At 37.2% G+C, this 19,947-nt stretch overlaps 1 protein-coding gene and 1 long non-coding RNA gene across 3 annotated transcripts; one reads left to right on the top strand and one right to left on the bottom strand.

Annotated features, from left to right (window-relative positions):
- Positions 1–1,937: 1,937 nt before the first annotated feature.
- slc22a6l (solute carrier family 22 member 6, like) lies at positions 1,938–18,227 on the top strand. 2 transcript variants are annotated; one of them, XM_041801577.1, is made up of 11 exons: positions 1,938–2,295; positions 2,431–2,890; positions 2,978–3,081; positions 4,905–5,059; positions 7,687–7,855; positions 8,995–9,118; positions 9,201–9,316; positions 9,398–9,612; positions 9,701–9,809; positions 15,902–16,105; positions 17,851–18,227. In XM_041801577.1, exons 2-11 carry the CDS (start codon positions 2,483–2,485, stop codon positions 17,936–17,938), a joined length of 1,692 nt encoding a protein of 563 aa, XP_041657511.1. In that variant the 5' UTR covers positions 1,938–2,295; positions 2,431–2,482; the 3' UTR covers positions 17,939–18,227. The 2 variants fall into 2 exon arrangements, with proteins under 2 accessions (XP_041657511.1, XP_041657513.1); XM_041801579.1 differs by having other exon boundaries at positions 2,438–2,890.
- LOC121518894 lies at positions 5,017–16,877 on the bottom strand. Its single transcript, XR_005992676.1, has 4 exons — positions 16,459–16,877; positions 15,974–16,077; positions 9,182–9,263; positions 5,017–5,090 (listed from the first exon to the last, which is right to left on the bottom strand). It is a non-coding gene; the product is annotated as an uncharacterized LOC121518894 (long non-coding RNA).
- Positions 18,228–19,947: the final 1,720 nt, after the last annotated feature.

The raw sequence follows: 19,947 nt of genomic DNA on the forward strand, positions 1-19,947 counted from the left end.
TAGAAATCTGTTTTTACTTTGATAATAAAGACGTTTTTGGTAAAATAAAAAAAAAGAAGAAAAAGTGTCAGAAAAGCCCAATTATATTGACCATGATTGATTTATAAAATCAATAAAAGGGTAAAACATCCAAGGGGGTTACGACTTTAATAGGCATTGTATACGGTTGTGGTTCTTTCTTTATCTCTTTATCTATCTAATGTTTACATGTAAAAAAACATATACAAAATGATGTATTTACTTTTATCTGTGTATCTTTCTTCCCCTCCATTCTCTTACCTGCCTACTTAGGGGACTTCTTCCTTTCTCTTGCAGCTCCCTCTGTCTCAAGATTGTAATAATACAAGAGTAAAAGAAAAGATCAGCAGTTATATAGGTTGGGCGGCCTGCTTGAGTATTTTCCATGAGGCAAACAAACTGAGGGATGTTAACTTGCAATTAATCAACTGATCACTGTTTGGACATCCATGCTCCTTGAAAGCCACACTTAATGTGAAGGCTTGAACTAAAGGTTTATCAAAATGATCTGGAAAGATCATACCATTATTCACAATCCGAACAAACCCTTTGCTGCTACATAACAATCCCTACTGTCCTGTTAGATAACTTAAAGATTAATTTGCAAGCACAATATGGTTGCAAATTTATAATGGCAGTTTTAATCAAGGCTTTCATTAGCGTTCATTGAATATCTTTCTCTGCCTGATTATCAGCATCAGCCTGACATTGTATCTTGCTGCAGTGACCCCTGACCTGTCTGACTTTAGTGGTTGAAAGTCTTGTGCAATATTTGACTAAACCAGTCACAATATAACTACTTACGAGGGCTTTCTTTCTTAATCTGTCTCTTACATAACATGACTCGTGCACATTACTCAGAGCTGAAATCGATGTAAGAAATCAGTGAGTCTCACTGACGCCTGATTTCTATACATACCTGTGCAGCGTTCCTAAAACTCACCCTGACAAAGCACTAAAAAGCACTACATGAAAAAGCACCTTAGCACATGGCACTATTTATTTACTAAGCACTCATATTCTCTCTTTTTTAGTTTACTTAGACTTTTAACTGGAATGTACACATATCACAACAGCCATTCAAATAACAAATAAATGTTTGAAAATTCTTCAGCTCAACTTCTGCAAGTGATTTAGCTCATTGACATTTTTTTTCCACCAATTTTCACAACAGAACAAGGAGCCCTGGGAAGGTTGCTAATTTAAGAGCAATTTCTTAAAATTTTCCTTTATTTTTCATATATTCCAATAAATGTGCACTTTTAGGGTTCAAACTTCAAAATACTCAGCAGAAGGAGCATTTCAAAAGGACTAACTTTACCCCGATCAGTCTTGCAGCTGACAAAACTGAGAGTTTATTGTTGTGCTTTGGTGCACCTGCAGCTTCATCCACTCTGACATCTCATGCTGATCATTACACAAGTGTACACATTCCTCAAAACTAATCATCAGGGCTCAAACCAGGCAGAAATGTCTCTGAGTTTAGCCACATGTACCTTACAAATACAGTTTAATAACTTGTGCTCCTTTTCCTGTCATTGTAACATCACTCATGGACTAGAATTTTGTCTTTATAGTGCATCCTTTAATCCTACTTTTGCATAGTTGATTACAACCTTCATGCTCTGCACTTTTGTCACCCTTACTTTTAATGTCTCTTCAAATTAGCTCAAAGCCTCTTGTTTGATCCTAATGAATCTTATCTGATTATTAAATTAAACAGGGAATAATTACAGGAAAGGTCAAACAGAACCCCTGAAATGAAGCCGCATTAGTTTGCTTGACCTCACGTGTAAACACGGGCTCACAAAGTCATTCATAGACAAACACACACACACGCACACACATGCACCCCATCACCCTGTCCTTCATAAAGAGTGGAAAAAAAGAGCTGAGCTCAGTTATGTGCACACTCTTGATGCTGGAGCTCAGTCACACTGAAACCTTGGAACCAACATTGTTGGTGCACAGTGAGGACTCAGCAATCTGCCACCAAGCTGCTAATACCACCAGGGGTTTCTCTGCACTACAAATAATCCAAAGTTCAGGCAAGCTGCAGGAATTTAAGAGGCGATTACTTACTGCAACACGCTGCAGAACACGACAACTTTTGCTGCTTTCAATGTTTTTTTAATTCTATTTTTATAAAAACGTGTCTGGAGCATTTACCGGGATTTTTTTGAAGAGTTAATATCATCGGTGTTTCCATGAAAATCTTAGACTTCTAAATAGTACTTTAAAGATGTTATAAGAAACAAAACTAGGAAAATTTTACAGGTGAGTCTATTTAATTTGCTTTTTAAGATATTTTAATCCATTCCAAAAATTATTTCTGTAGCTAATGTTTATTCCCTGAATATTTCAACAAAAAAAAATACTTTTTTGTCTTTATGAATTCACCAATATTCTAAGGATACAGCATCACCAGCTTTAGTCACCCTGTGGAGTTCTACCAGTACAAACAATGGCATTTGGTGACCTCCTGGAGCAGGTGGGCAGCACAGGACGCTTCCAGATCCTGCATGTGACCCTCCTTGCAATCCCCGTTTTCATGATGGCAAGTCATAACCTGCTGCAGAACTTTGTGGCCGCCGTGCCCGTTCACTACTGCAGCGCTCACACTAACCTCTCACAGTCCCGGCTGAGCACCGAGCAGACGCTGCTCATCTCAGTGCCATTGGACCACCAAGGGAAGCCGGAGAGATGTAGGCGTTATGTTACTCCACAGTGGCACCTCATCGCTGTGAATGGAACGTCCAGCTCATGGGGACAGGGAGACGGAGAGGAAGAATGGGGGGAGGCAGACCTGCAGGGATGCACAGACGGGTGGTCTTACAACATGACTGAGATGACCTCCACCATCATTTCTGATGTAAGATTATCAATCTTTCTTTAGTCTACTTAAATGTCTAATATGCCTCTTTCCCGTGTGTTTTAAATTGTCTTACATTTTCATCAGTGGCACCTGGTGTGTGATATGCGCTCTCTGAAGGAAATGGGTCAGACTGTCTACATGGGAGGTGTTCTTGTGGGAGCTATTGTCTTTGGTGGTCTGTCAGACAGGTAATCTTTAAAGTTACACTATGGTTTTAATTACTAACCAGGCATTTATAGCTTTCAATAACCATGAATTTAACTTCTCAACTGAATGTTTTTAGAAGTCTCTAAAGCTCCTGTGAGGAATTTTTGTTTGTTATTATTATTATAGTGATACCAATCAACATGGCCATACATTCTGCCCTCTTTTAAGATTTTCACTAATCAGGAATCTTCAGCATGAAAACTTTATTGGTACAGTGTGCAGTATTTCACCTATTTAGTAATTAGTGAAACAAACTTTGTAAAAATAAAATCTAATATTAATAAGTAGGCCTATATAAATTAAAGTTTACTCATCTGATTATGTGAAATTGTTTATTTTTTATTAAAATTTATATTCAAACATAAGGAGGGTCCCGTCCATGGACTCTGCTATCTTAGATTTTTGCATCTGGCATGCTTCTACATTACCACAGAAGGTACCTAATAACAGATACACATTTTTTCTAAATTGCACTGCTTGCCATGGTTACCACCAGAAGTGAGCATCACAACCGAGAATCTGCTAGATGTTACAGTTTTTTTTTTCAATTTTACACTGTCTTCAGGTCATTGTCTTGCTGGAAAAAAATATTCTCCTAAGCTGTAGTTCTCTTGCAGACTGAATAAGATTGTCCTCTAGGATTTTCCTATATTTTGTCGCATTCATTTTACCCTCTACCTTTACAAGCCATCCGGAGCCAGCTGCTGACAAGCATCCCCACAGCATGATGCTGCCATCAGCATCATGTTTGTGGTGATGTGCAGTGTTTGGTGTCCACCAAACATGTTTTGTCTGATGGCCAAAAACCACCATTATTGTCTCATTAGACCAAAGAACTTTCTTCCACTTCACCATGGATTCTCCCACATGCCTTTTGGTGAACTCTAGCTGAGATTAAATGAGTTTTCTTCAACAGTGGCTCTCTCTTTGCCTCTCTCTCATAAAGCTTTGACAGGTGAAGAACCTGGGGAACAGTTGTTGTATGCAGAGTCTCTCACATCTCAGCTGCTGAAGCTTGTAACTCCTCCAGAGTAGTCATACATGTCCTTGTAGCCTTTCTCACTAGTCTCCTTCTTACAAAGTCACTCAGTTTGTGATGACAGCCTGATCTAGGCAGATTTACAGATGTGCTGTATTACTTCCATCTCTTGATGATGGATTGAATTGAGCTCTGCACCTTGGAGTTTTTTTTTTGTATCCATCCCCTGACTTATACTTTTCAATAGCCTTATTTCTGAGTTGCTTGGAGTGTTCTTTTGTTGTCATGGTGTAATGATAGGCAGGAATACTGATAAACTAGTGACTGGACCTTCCAGACACAGGTGTCTTTATACTACACTTGAGACACATTCACTGCACTCAGGTGATCCCTTTTTGACTAATTGCAAGACAACATGTACCAACTGGCTGGGCCTCTGGGTTCAGCCACTTTAAAAGGAGTGAATATTTACACAATCACTTATTTTTCCTTACATTTTTTAATTGATTGCACTACTTTATTAGATCTGTTTTCACCACAACTAAAAGAATTCCTAATCAAAAAAAGGCAAATTATATTGACCATGATTGATTTATAAAACCATGGGGTGAACTTTTTATAAGCACTGTATAAAGAAAAATTTTTTTTGCTGATCGTCTTGTTTGCTTCTATAACTCATAAACCCTCATCACTATTTCATTAATTCCATAAACACAAAAAACTCACAAGGGCTTTAAATATCTTCACATAAAGTAAGAGAACTCAAAATCGTTCTACATTGTTCAAGCTAAAACCTCCCTGTTTGTAAATCAACTTGGCTTCCAGATACGGTCGACGCAACCTCCTTCTTTTCTCTCACCTGCTGATGGCCACGGCTGGAACCTGCGCTGCTTTCTCCACCTCTTTCTCGCTCTTCTGCCTGTTCCGGTTCATCTGTGGCATGTCTCTGTCCGGCATGGGGCTCAACACCTTCTCACTCAGTAAGATGTTCGCCTAAACAATCACAGCATCCTGTATGATGGAGTAGAAAGGAACTAATTATATTTACTTTAAGTACTGTAATTTACTGTAGTAGTTTTTTGTTAACTTTTTTAGTGCATTAGGAAATCACTACTTTTAACCAGAGTAACTGTACTTTTACTTTAGAACAATACCCTCGTATGTTTTCCACCTCTGTTGACTACACCTCATTTATTACTCTCACCTCCTTAACTCACATTTCATATTGAGACCATCATCACAAATAGACTTGTAAAGAGCAACACTACCACTACCAAGTCCATCAATAAATCAAACCTGTTAATCATCCCCTGTAAGCCATTGCCACCCACTCTACATTCCCCCCACCTAATCAACTCACATAAGCATTTAAAATTGGCCCTTTTCAACACATGCTCACTAAATGACAAAAGTCTCATCCTTCATGGAAAGATATCAAAACAACAACCATTTCCACCCCCATTTATAATTCATTTGAACACCTGGTTTTTAAACTCCCTGGTCCCACTCCTCTTGTCACTGCTATCATATACCGCCCCCCAATGCCAAATCCCACCTTTTCACAAAATTTTGACACAAGTAACTTGTTCACATAAGTAACTGCTCCTCTACAGCTCCCTTGTCTCAAGGTGTCCCCCAGGGGTCGGTGCTTGGTCCCCTCCTTTTCATCACATACCTGCTTCTCTTTGGCATTATCATCCGTCTCCATGGTCCCAATTTCCACTGTTATGCAGATGATATCCAACTATACATCTCAACCAGCTCAATTACAACTAGTACCCTTACAACCTTGTCAAACTGCTTAAACGACATAAATTCATGGATGAACACACATTTCCTTTCACTAAATCTGACATCATGATCATCAGCCCTAAATCCATCACTAAGAACATTCGAAACTTTAGCCTCAATATTGACAACTCTACCCTCACCCCCTCCCCTCACATCCACAATCTAGGCATAATTTTTGACAATCTCCTTTGAACAGCACGTCACACAACTTACAAAAAACACTTTTTGTCACCTTAAAAACATAGTCTGTCTTCGCCCACTACTCTCCTTCTCTGCTGCTGAAACCTTAATCCATGCTTTCATCACTTCCAGACTGGATTATTGTAATAGTATTCTCTACGGTACATCCTCCAAAGTTTTCAATAAACTTCAGTATATCCAAAAACTCTGCCGCACACCTCCTCATGACCTCACGACCTCCTTCACTGTCACACTCCCACTCGTAGCCTTCGTTCTTACCCTTCCAACCTCCTTTCCCCACCTTTAAGAACCAAGCACCACACCTGGGGCGACAGAGCCTTCTCCATAGTGGCCTCTTCCATTTGGAACTCACTCTCAACTCATATTCAAAACTGCACAGACCTCACTACTTTCAAATCACTCCTCAAAACACACCTCTTTAGACAAGCTTTTAATCTGTGATTCTGATCTTGCTTTGTCTTTTCTGTTTTGTTGTCTGTGTGTTTTGCTTGTCTTGACTTTGTCTGGGGTTTTTTTTATGGTACTGTTCATGCGATTTTATCTTTTTTCTGCTTTGTACAGTGTTTGAGTTTTTATGAAAAGCGCTTTATAAATAAAATGTATCATTATTATAATTACACAGTAGCACATAGAGAGAATGATTCCACATCCTCAACCAGCTGTTGCTACAGCGTGTTGCTATCTCAGGGTGAAATATTTCGAAGGGGATGTAACTCCAAAAATGTAATTTTAACTCCATTCTGTGTGAAATGGTCTTCAGTGTTGGAGTTATTAGACAGTGCTGATTCATCGGTGTTAGTTCAACTCTGTAAAGAGCCAATTGACCTAAGCTCCACTCACTATGATTTCAAATGTGGAAGGATTTGTGGGCAGAGTTCCCCATCATGCCCTTCGGCAGAGTCTTTCATTATGTTTGGATGTTGTCTGTTGTACAGTGATCCTTGCTGGGATTCTTTTGGTCGGGGTTCTAGTGGATTGATGTTGTTGATGTGAAACACATTTGCACCATGAGTGAAGTTATCCAATGAGTAAAAGTTGCTGCCTGTGACTTTTAGTGATCCTAAAGGACACACAGAGCATCAGTAAGCCTTGCTATGGGGTTGACTCTCTGCTTTGTTCTTTCCAGAGTAGACCTGCCCTGCCAATGGCTTTCAACGGTTACTGCAGCTCTTTAATACTGTAAAATATTTACCACTTTCATGAGTTTAGTTTTACTGTGAGTAGTGGGAATTGTTAAATTTAACTCAATGAGTGTAATTAACACTGTCACTTTTGCTATGTATTTTATTTTATCATAGAGGTCTGACTTTACCTGAACAACCTGATTACTGATCTATTTTCTTGTTGTTCTTGCCAATGAGAAAAGATCATACTTTACTGTACAGCTCTCAGTAGCTACTCAGTATTTAAAGTAAACTTTAGATTAGATACTTTTTACTTCTTGAGTAATTTATAGAAGAGTAATTTTACTCAAGTAAAACTGAACTAGAGTAACTGTACTTTTACTTGACCATAATTGTCGTGTATGTTTTTCCACCTCTGCCTGTATGAAGGATGAGTGCATTCAAGGTAAAATCTATCAAACATCTCCTCTTCTGTGATTCTTTATTTCAAGTTGTGGAGTGGATCCCCACTCGCGTACGGACTGTGGTGGGGACATTAACGGGCTACTGTTACACAGTGGGACAGCTGATCCTGGCAGTTGTAGCTTACTACATCCGAGACTGGAGGTGGTTGACCCTGGCTGTGTCGTTACCCTTTTATGTCTTCTTCCTCTACGCATGGTGAGTACTGAGACCATCAGGTGAACGTTGGGCTTTAGTGATCAGAGCTCTAAATATAAATTAAGTGAGCAATACAAAAAAAAAAGTTTTTTTCTCTGGTTCCTCTAAAATTTAAGACAGAATTTAACAAAGCAGCTGTCATCAACACATGAATAATGAATTGAACATGTATGTACTCATGCCTATTTGGTATTTGCATGCCCTTTTGTCCTTTCTTGTTTCATGTTGTTGATTGATTAGGGACAATTGAGTTGCTTGTCGTTTTATTTGCTGTATTTTGTGTAGTTTGCTCAACTTGTTATTTTTGCACATCTCCCTTACCTTCCAAAATCTTTGAAAGCTCATCTTTGGTGTCCTTTTTATGTGTCCTTGCTTTAATATGGTTTCCCTGAAATATTACACCTTCTGCAAAAAATGTTAGTCATATTGGGATTTAATCTAAATTCAATTGACTGCCTAGCCCTAGTTCTTATGATGTCAAACACACTTTAACATTTAGGAATGAGGATGAACAGAGAAAAAGTCTTCAGCTGATGTAGGTGCAGCTTTGAACTCCACAAACAGATAGCTTTATCTATTTATTTTAAGATATATTTTGGGCTTTTTGTGCCTTAACTTGACAGTGAGGACATTGGATAGTTGGAAACAGGGGCGAGAGAGTGGGGAGAGACATGCGGGCTACAGGCCTGATTTGCACCCGGGCTGCCCACATCCATGGAGCGCGTCTTAAACCACTAGGCCATCTGCTCCCTAAACGTATAGCTTTTTAAGTCAATATCTACCAGCACTAATATCATGCTGATAATATGGTGCATCAATAAAACAGATGCAGATTTTTTTTTAAGTTTGGGTCCTTTTAAATAATAATAAATAATGAATAAAGTAATAAGTAATAAATAAAGTCCTTGTATTGTATTGTATTGTATTTTAGATGATCTATATCACTAAAATGAGAAATAACAGCATTTGCAGCATGTGTTAAGTATCAAAAAATATCTACAATTATAATTCCAATATCATTCTATGAAATGCAATTCTAATTTGGTGATCACTCTTCTGACTCTTCCTGAGTTAGAACATCAGAATTGTGATGTTTAAAAATGATTGTGAGAATAAAACTAAACATATATCCCCTGCAGGTGGCTCCATGAGTCTTCAAGATGGTTAGTCCTGAGTAACAACCCTGAGAGAGCCGTCAAGAACCTCAAAAGCGTAGCTAAATTTAATGGACGTCAAGAGGAAGGAGAAAAAATTGACGTTAAAGTAAGAATGCTTTCTGTAACTACAGCATCAAACTGATTTTATAATAAATCTGAACTGACTTACCTTTAATTATTATGCATAGATGGTGCAGGAGTCGATGAAGAAGGAGCTGTCCTGTTCTCAGGGCACCCACACTGTCCTGGATCTGTTCCGTACAACCACAATGAGATCTATGACAATCAGCCTCAGTGCCGTCTGGTACATGCAACACACTTCTCACACAAAACCACAGAGGAAGTTTTGTATCATTTAAATGACATGTTTTTTTTTAATACCCAGGTTATCAACAAGTTTTGCCTATTACGGTCTTGCAATGGATCTGCAGAAGTTTGGGGTGGACATCTATCTGATTCAAGTGATCTTTGGAGCTGTCGACATCCCGGCTAAAGTCGTCATAACTGTGACGATGAGCTTCATTGGAAGGCGTCCCTCTCAATGTGGTGCTCTCATTGTGGCAGGAGTGACTATTCTGGCCAACCTGTTGGTACCAAACGGTAGTTAGCCCCACCTGTACACATACAGTGTGATTATTATGCCACAGAAACATATAAGTGATCTACAACTTGTTCCACTATCCTGCAGATCAACAGACTTTACGCACCAGTCTGGCTGTGGTGGGTAAAGGCTGCCTTGCTGCCTCCTTTAACTGCTGCTACCTTTACACTGGAGAGCTTTATCCTACTATCATTCGGTAAGTTTTACAAATCTCCCATTCACTTCTGCTGTTTGATTGAATCCCATAAAAGACCAATGGACTAAAAAATTAATTCTTAGCCAGCAAATCTTGTCCAGATACTAGAGATGCCTACATCTTTGCTTTCCTATGAGAAAGAATTTTTTAGATTAGAATTTTGAAATAATAGTCCAGAATTTACATCGAGTTTAAATTTTTTTTCTTGAAATTTACATAATTTATTCATACATTTTGGGTAATTTAATTGGAAATTTTGGGGATGTTTATTTTTGAAATTTCCTTACATTTTTTTTTAAAGATTATTTTTTGGGCATTTTTGTGCCTTTATTAGATAGAGGAGGACAGTGGATAGAGTCAGAAACAGAGTCAAGAGTGGGGATGAGACATGTGGTAAAGGGCCTCAGGCTGGATTCGAACCCGAGCCACCTGTGTACATGGGGAGCGCCTTTAACCACTAGGCCACCTGCTCTTCAATTTCCCAAATTTTAAGGGAATTTTTTTTAAATGTTTGTGGGAATTTTGGGAAACTTTGGATAGAATTTGCTTTGAAATTTTGAAAAATTATGCTTCAAAATGTCAGGATTTTAACACAGTTTTAGGAAGATGTCATTAAAATCTTTTGGCCTTTTGGTATGGGGTTCCATTTGTGGATACGGCATGGGCGAATTAATGAAAATGGACGGTTTCATGAACAAGAACGTCTACCACAACATCTTAGTGCATCATGGAATCCCTTCTGGACTGAATCTGATTGGTCGTGGGTTCATATACTAACAAGACAATGACCCCAAACATACTTCAAAGCTGTGCAGAGACTATTTGACCAAGAAAAAGGAATCTGGAGTACTGGAACTGATGGACTGGCCAAGTCAAAGTCCAGATTTGAATGCTATTGAACAAATTTGGGATTTAGTAGATTCAAAGACTGATGGCACAAAAGTTTCATCTAAAGCAAGTCTGTGGGAACAGCTAGAAACTATTTGGAACTCAATAACAAAGCAGACTGTGGAAAAGTACATAAAAACAATGCCAGCAAGAATGAAATATTAAGTTTTTTGGTTATTATGTGTGAAAAAGGACTATTTAGTTTTTTCAGTTTGTTATTTGCCAAATAAATAACAATAACATCTCTAGTTTTAAACAAGTTTTTGAAATATTTTTAAAATATTTGTTTTCTCCTTTTTATGACAAGTAGTCTAATAAATTTGTTAAGCACTGTGTGTGGGTGGGGGTGGTGGTGGTGGGGGGGGTTATTAGAAATCTCAAATAATTTCTTTTCTTTTATTTTCTTTTAATTGGTCAACAAGTTCTTGTGGTCAAAAAACTTCTCATCGATGTGTTGCTTCTGCAGAAACAAGAGATGTGTTTTGCCATTTATAAGTTCGCCTCAGTGCAGCCATCTTTAAAAACATGTTACCTCTTAAAGTGTCTTCATACAAGGAAAAAATATTTTTTGTTGGACATTAAGATAAGCCTACTGTCCTCATAGCCAAAAATCATTTTTTAGTGTTCACTCTTTCCTGTTCAAAGACAAGGCTTATGTTTTAAACTTATAAAGGTCTACTGATTCCAAATAAGTGGGAAAAACTAAAAATGTATCCAAACAAAAGCTTGGATTTTAGGAGGACATTGGCAGCAAATATCAGCGGAAAGTAAAGATATATTATTTGAGTTTAAACAGAGTCATTGAGCTCCCTTGGCTGAGGTTTATGGATTTCTTTTTCATCCCTTTTCCTTGAGCTTGAAAGCATAGCTACTAACCTTTTCCAACTTTAGATCTATGATGAGGTAAACAGAGAAGAAGAGGCTCTACTCACACAAATTCACTTTTTAATCAATATCATTTAATTTTACTCACATTTATGTCAGCAGATAGTCTAGAAATCAGAAAAAGAAGGATTGAAACATAAAAAAGGATTTAATTTTTAATCCTCTTCTTTGTAAATGTTTGCTTCATATGTACATTTATTAAAACAAGTAAAGATATCAAGAGAAATGGGTTGAAAAACAGCTCAGTAGTTAGTAGCTACAAGAAGGATTTTTTCAATGGGTGCTGATTGGAGGGGGATCCACCATTTTTAAGTTTGGGAACCCTCGATTTATTACAAAAGGAAAGTCATGAAGATTTTAAATTGTCATTTGAAAACACATTCAAGCTCACTCGTACTAAAACCAGAGGAGAATGAAACTCAGAGCTGGACCAGATGAGTATGTGGTGTTAAAGATCTACTTGTAATGTCTCAAAGATCTACCAGTAGACTGTGACAGGTTCATGATCCCTGCTTTAAAATGTGCTGTAAGGACTGGAATCTAAGTTCTGAACTACAGATAGTTTAGCTAGTTTGCACTTGAGAAGAATGTGTTTTTATGTCAGGCTATTTCTAGCATTTTATCAGGGTTCTCTCAAGAAACCATGCTGCAAACCCACAGTATTATTAGGAGAATTAATTTAATAAAATGTGAAGTAAAAAAGGGTACATTTTTAATTAGTGCACTCAGAGCTCACTGCCTAACAGTGGTTTGTTACAGTGCTGTTTGTAGCTCTCAAAAAAGATGATGGAGCTTGGTTTTAATGTAACTGTCAAATATGATTTTGACTATGACTCTGACAAAAGGAGTAACAGATGACAATACATATCAATATTGATCTAGGTGTTGGTTAAAACAAGTTTGGAAATACCAGCTTTTCATATATTGACACATCCCAGTATTGTACATCCCTACAAGTTACTAATCAAAACTGTCATTACATTAATAAGGAGGTGCATTCACTTAAAAAGTCAATTAACATCTTATTCCAAGATCTCAGACACTGAAAACGCTCTCTTTATTTCTTGTCATAAAAAAATATGTGGTTGCCTCAGGATTTAATCCCCAGCTCCTGCAGCAATGGGTCAATGTACCCTTGTGCAGGACAGTGAACCCAATCTCTGAACCCTACCTCTCCATCAACAGTGTGTGAATGTGGTGTTAAAGAGTTTAAAGGGCTTAGGTAGTCAGGCAACTGGGAAAGGGCTGACCAAGTCAGTTATAATTTAACACTTCATGACATTTATCTAGTAATTCTGATCAAACATTTTATTTCCAGACATCTGAAGAGTAAAAGCTGTTTAGCAGACTTACTCTTCAAGTTATTACAAGCAATGTAGGCCTGTTTTGCTTGTCATAACTTGAAATAAGATGATTATCTGGATTCCACATGTAAGTCTGGCTTAGTTTAAATGCAATAGGATATTTATGACTATAAATTCAATCAAATATGTAGCTTTGATCTGATTTTTTGTAGTGTGTACAGAAGTCTAATAATCTCCAACTTATCATATAGAATTTGGAATATAGAGAACTGCATATAATTTTGTCATTTATTTACAGTATATACAGTAAGAGCTCTTTCTTTGCGTCCAGACAGACATCTTTTGTTGCAGCTGACGAGTTAAAACTCGCTGCAAACTTCTGCTAATTGTTGCTGGTCTGCTGTTCCCTGTACAGGCATGTTTTTCTTTTGGGCGGGTGTAAACTAAAGGTCAGAGAGGATGTGGGCTGTTACTTATTTACAGCGTTAAACAAAGTCCCCTGAATGACACCAGGGTCCTGAGGATGTGACCACACGTTACATATTGTTGTTGTGTAGCACAAAGGTGCATTTTTGCTTTGTTTAGCTACAATTCACAATGGAAAGGTTACTTCACATATCTATTTCTCAGGACAGGTGCGTCGCAGGGCAAGGATTCCAGCAAGCATTTCAAAGACAAACATCCACACACTGTCCAACTTGCAAAAAAAAAGGGTATTTATTTGCAATGTTTCATTACTAGACCTTCATCAGGCAAAAAGCCTTGGCATTTTCTGTTTAACCTTTCTGTGTCCTGCCATCACTGCAACATAGCACAGTTTAAACTTAACATTATGGCCACCTATGAAGATCAATGAAGTCAGAGACAGAAATTCTACTTTATAAAGCTTCTGCTTTTTCAGTTTTTGTTAATGTGATGAGAAAAGAAACAATACTATTTTATCTGATGACTGAAGACTTCATTTTTAGTAATAATCTACTAGAGTGCATTAAATTAAAAGATGCTCTTGTCCATACCACCACACACTACAACCTCATCCCTCTGACCGTGTTAACTGTAGAACTTTAGTATAACTTAAATTCAAGACTGAACAGTTGTGGGTTGCGTTAGACTGCACAGGTGGTCACTGTGTTAAGGATAAACACAGTCTAATCAGTAACAGAGCTGGAGCATGAGGGGCTTAGCACATACCTACAGGGGCCACAGGGTGTGATGCCAGCTAAGCTTTTCAAGCCATTTTAGACAAAAGAATGAAGCATGGTGTGAATCTTATTGACAGATATACAAATACATGTTTTCCTGAGAGAAAACACCTCCCCGAATAATATCCTACCAACCAAAACTACATAGCCTAAACATAAATATTTCAGGAAACATACGACAACAGTCAGTGTTAGTACTTTTCACTCCAATAGCTAGGGAGAGGCTGAATGCATACAATTAACTATCAAATTACTAGTTATCAAAATAGTTGTGCAGTTAAAAGTCTGTTTTTAAAAAGGGGATAATTTGACTTTACATGACAAAAAACGTAAGGAATGCTGCAATATTTTTCTCTTATCAGCAGGGGGCACTTCCTGCTTGTGGGTTCTTTTGATCGACTTTAGGAATTGCAGTAGCACTTAAAAGTAGGGATGAACCACGGACACACGTCCAGGTCAAGATCTGACATTCAGGTACTCACCGATACAGAGTACAAATATGAGTACTTGATAATACCTATCTAAACTGATCCTAAAATTATTTTTGAAAGTTTGTCTTATCTTGATCAGATGTTTTTTTTTTAATCTCTCCTCTTGATAATTCATCAGTGCTTACATGTTTCATTCTCAACTTTTGTCATCCTCATTTACGTTAAAATATAACCAAACTGCAGACATGGCCCCATCTTTGATGATTGGGGGGATGTTGACGTTCATTTTACAGTTGATGAATGTTGGATGGCACGCTGAATTCAATGAGACATCAGCTGCTGGTTCAGTGGGTCATTAACAGCCATTGATGCATAAGGTGTCCTAAGTTAGTCTAATAGGTACTTAAAATGTCTAAAAAGATTTACTAACCTTTCAGTGAGTACTACTTCAACTTTTTAAGGTTATTGGTTATCTATGATATTTTGAGTTCCACTTGTCAGGGTTTACAGTGCACAGCAAGATTACAGAATTAATAGTACTGCATAATTAAAGTAGATGATTTAGTTTAAGTACTGCAAACTTAAATTAACATTTAAATCTCAGTTTTGAACACTTAAAATAATTCATTCAAAACTTGTATTGCACACTTAAAACAGTTGAGTTAGCATCAGTATTTATTACTCATGAATATCGAGTCAGTGTAACTACAGCACATTTAAAATAAATAAGCTATTTTAACTTACAAAGTCAAGTTTAGCTGACTTTTTATTTTTGAGGCAACAAGTTTCCACATTGTTCTCAAGTAAGTTCAACTCATTTTATTTTACACTGTATCGGCCAAATCATGCCCTTTGGACAAACATCGCCCATGGGTAAATAATGGGACATGAACAGAAATCAGTTACAGATTTTTTTTTTTTCTGTTTTGTAAAACTCTGACCTGTTTTCATGGTCAAATATGAAAGAAAATGTGGGCATAGTGTATATGTTACACCAAAAGAAAGAATGAAAAATTCTGGCAGCTGTTTTGGCACCTGCTAAATTGTCATTTAATCATCAGAATCCATATTGACCCTAAATTTCCCAACCAGTGTATCTGCAGTTCTATTTTAAGATTGTTTGGCCCGAATATTGGATTCTGACAATCTATTTTTCCTATTTGCTAATCAATGGGAAGGTGTTAACATGCAAAGTCCTGAGGTTTATACCACTTCCAGCTCTTTAGCCATAATATATCTTATAAAAGGGTAAAATGTGTCCTATGAACCTATCAAGATTCTTAATTCACATATAGTGTACAGTATTGAATATGGTTTAAGGTTTCTAATTTTAGTGGAGACTGAGTGTTAGGTGCATCTAAAAGCTTTGTTTTCTCTTTCAGTCAGAATGGCATGGGCTGGGTGTCTATGATGGCTCGAGTTGGAGCCATGGTGGCCCCGATGGTGCTACTCACAGGGGACTACAGGCCTTGGTTGCCAGGTCTGATCTATGGAGGAGCTCCTATTATCAGTGGAGTGGCTGCAATATTCCTTCCGGAAACACTTGGATCACCCCTTCCTGACACAATACAGGACGTGGAGGACAGGTAGGATTAAGCTCTAGCCAGCAAAACAACAACATATTATATATATATAACATTTAAATTACATAATTAGAGATTGAATTATAACTGAAACGCATGTCCATAAATTAACATGACAATTCATATCCACTATAGATGACATAAACAGGACGAATGCATACAAAAGCAATCAACAATCACAGTTAAAGTCCCCTCAAACAGCTTGAGTATATAACTCTGAGATAATGCAGGGTTATAAAAATGACTATGAAAATAGCACTACGTCACTCCTGGGAGCTAGTAGCTGCCTGCAAGTTTGCGCTAACTTTAGCACACAAAGCACACACTAGCAATGGCTTGCTTTTGACTTTACTCACATGAAAGTTTGGTGGTGCTTGACACACAGACATCTTCTTTAAGCACATTTTCTTCAGGAGTAGAGGCGAAGGAAACCCTTCGAGCAAAGTTGTCTTCTATGCTCTATGTTCTCTTCTATCAAAGTTCCTCTCTATGCTAACTGTCACAGTTGAAATTCTGGCTAGAAACTTGACAGACGATAATAGAGTTGGAATTGAAAGAGGACCTCTACGAAGCTAACCTACGCTAGTTAGCTTCACTTGCTAAGATATGCGTTGGCAGGCATCAGATAAACCAGCATAGCTTTTAAACGGCTTCTGATATGATCCCGAGATTAAGCAAGGCGGACTACTTTCTATGCTCTTCATGATGCGCACAGTTGCCTTCGTACAACCCCTGTAGGTGTTATGATAAATGTGCGACCCTGTTAATTTGTGACTTTCAGCCGACAGCTTCTACTGTAGACTAGTTTTTCAAACTGATGTTGATATCTTAATGAGATCTCAAATAAATGAGTGTTAAGCTTGTGGTTTTAATGTCAAACATGGGTTTCATATTTGTTCAACGAAAATTTAAAAAAGGCATGAGAACAACCACTACAGGGAGTCGTTGGTTTGCACAGTCACTCATTCCAGGACAAATTGGCTGTTGCTGCGTTCCATTTACCCCGGAAGTCGGATTGTGGAGCTGATAATCTCACCTGGGAGTAGGAATAACACATCCGCGGTGAAGTCATTCATTTGTACAACATTCTGTTAACGATTATGTATCTCGGGGTGACCGAAGTTCCTCCGAGTTTCTCAGTGAGCCTTAGTTCAGGAAGACATATCCGACTGTTATCTCTGAATTTTAAAATTCCAAAATGAACTAGAATGCACCATATGGGCCCTGTGTTAACTGGCGAACCACCACAACCGCAGAAACTTGCCGTTGCCTATTTCACCAAACCCAGAATTCGCGAGCAGTAGAAGACAGTCCAGTAGTTTCTTATCTGTGTTGTTTAATTTGTTTATCTCTGTATTTTGATCTATGGACTAACTAAAGTGCATACCTTTTTAAGCCTGTTCAAATTAGAATGCCTGAGATAAGTTACATTGACATTTTTAAGAAAAATTCAGTCTTGAACTCTGACAACAAGAAGACAAATATCTGGAAATAGCATTATATTTTACATTTTATTACAATAAGCAAAAAAAAATCTAAATAAATTAAAAGATATTTATGTGTATCACTTGAATATTCTGTAAACTGGGACATTAATAACTATGCTGATATGTACATATATATACTGTAAACAGAGGAACTGTAGGTTAGATCTTCTGAAAAAAGCTCAGCAGTAGAGTGAGTTAAGTTGGGAACAACATGTATGAAAAAAGATCCATCTGTTTTTTCTTTCTGTGTTTTTCTGCCAGAGGATCTGGGAGAACCTCCAAAAAGACACCAAAGGAGGCAATAATCTTGCAAGACACCCAGTCAAATCTCCTAAAGCAGGCTGCCTGAGGGCATCTCTGCACTGCTCCTGATGTTTTTACTGACATGTTAATGAAACTAGAGTGGGTGCTGCTTTCTCTCTGGCCTGCTTGTATGTGTTGATTTTCATTTTGAGTGTATTATTTGACATGAACGCTGGAAAAAAGGAGTGTCAATGTTTTTATGAACAGGTCAAACAGTGAAATGAATAGATGCCAAAAAATCAGTTTTATGTTTATTTTATATACACTAGCTTGTGTCTTGAAACAAATTGTTTTATATTTTATATCTATGTATACAAAGAGGGTATAATTCTTAATAAAAGCCTCATACAGGTTAAATCCTGTATTTGAAAAAAAATCTGCCTTTGTCTCTGTTTACTTGTGGTCTATTGATTTTAATTATACCCTCTCTTTTTTACCACCTATTTAAACGGTAGGCTGGGTCACTGATTTACTTAGCTTAGGGAGTTCCAAGAGCATCCTTGACCTGCAGAAGAAAGAGATGATTTAAGAGAAAACAGCGCCACCCAATGGAAGAAAGATGCAACAGGCACGGCCAAAAGAGGCCATGTTACCTTCTTCTCTGACGTCATCTTGAGTTTATGAAATAGATCACTCAGTAATTCACCTTGGTGTTGTTTTAAAATCCATAAAGAAAGCACTGTACAATTTCACATACAAAAAATACTGCTTCAGTTTTTTCTTTAACTTTTCAGTTTAATGTTTGAACAGCACCGTCTGGTTTCCTGTGTTAGGTCCTGTAAATATGAACTTTAATCTTTAAACATTTAACCTCACAGTTTGTCTGCAGGACTTTTAAAAATCAAACTGAGTCATGGGTTACAAATATTGCATGGTCATGCTGAGTAATGTATAACCAAAGGGAAGAGTTAAGAATACAGTCTGAAACTACTTACTTTTAACAACCATATAACTGAAAAATAAACCATCTATATGTTTAGAGTCATACTTAGGCGACTCTGCTACATTTGAAAAATAGATTAGAATTTATATTTATAGTAGATTGTATTTAAGACCAGAGGAATTCTGCAGTTTGGTATTTTATAAGCAACAGCTGGGAACTTAAACTGCTTAAGTTAACTTAATATCTGCCTTCTTGTTCAGTGACACATGTCTTATCAAAAGTTCTTTTTTTTATTATAAGGTGTGTTTCTTTAAAATGAGACAGCACAGAAAACTGTTCCTTTTGAGGCTGGTGAACCTCCCCAGGAACATTTATTATTAATCCTGCTGTTATGGCACCATCTAGTGGTGCATTTGTGCTCCTGCATCAAAAAACTCAAAATATATTTGATATGTAAGAATACCAAAAACACATTTTTTACGTTTTTTTACTGTCAAAAAGACCTGAAAAAAAGAGTTCAGTTTAGCTCAGTAGTTATAGTGGAGCCCAAATACAAAAGCTAAAGACCTCAATGCAGTGGTTGCTGGATCATTCCCGGTCCTGGAGCTGTTTGGTGCATGTCTTCCTTTCTTTTATCAACTTTTTTAATCAAAGAAATATATATATATATATATATCTTATATATATATATATATATATATATATATATATATATGTATATAGCTTAACAAATTTATTAGACCACCTGTCATATTTGTCTCAAAGACCATCCAGCATCATGAAGTGCTTTAATGCAGACTTTTTCATTTTCAGCATTAAAAATACCATTTCGATGAAAGAGCTTCTACACACTGGTGTATTAACCATTGCAGAAACATAAAAAATGATTTTGGCAATTACCAATGCTGTTTATTTAGGGCAGCTGTGGCATAAACCTTACTTTGGTTAGGGTTAGGGTGGTCTAATAAATTTGTTAAGCACTGTATATATATATATATATATATATATATATATATATATATACGTGTGTGTGTGTGTGTATATATATATATATATATATATATATATATATATATATATATACTAACCCCTAAGCATTCTGGGTAAAATTCAAAATGCCTATCCATGAATACCCAAATTAAATTGATGCTGTGTTTGAACAAGCACAAAGG

This window comes from Cheilinus undulatus, linkage group 12, assembly GCF_018320785.1.
Source record: "Cheilinus undulatus linkage group 12, ASM1832078v1, whole genome shotgun sequence".
NCBI lineage: Eukaryota > Metazoa > Chordata > Actinopteri > Labriformes > Labridae > Cheilinus > Cheilinus undulatus.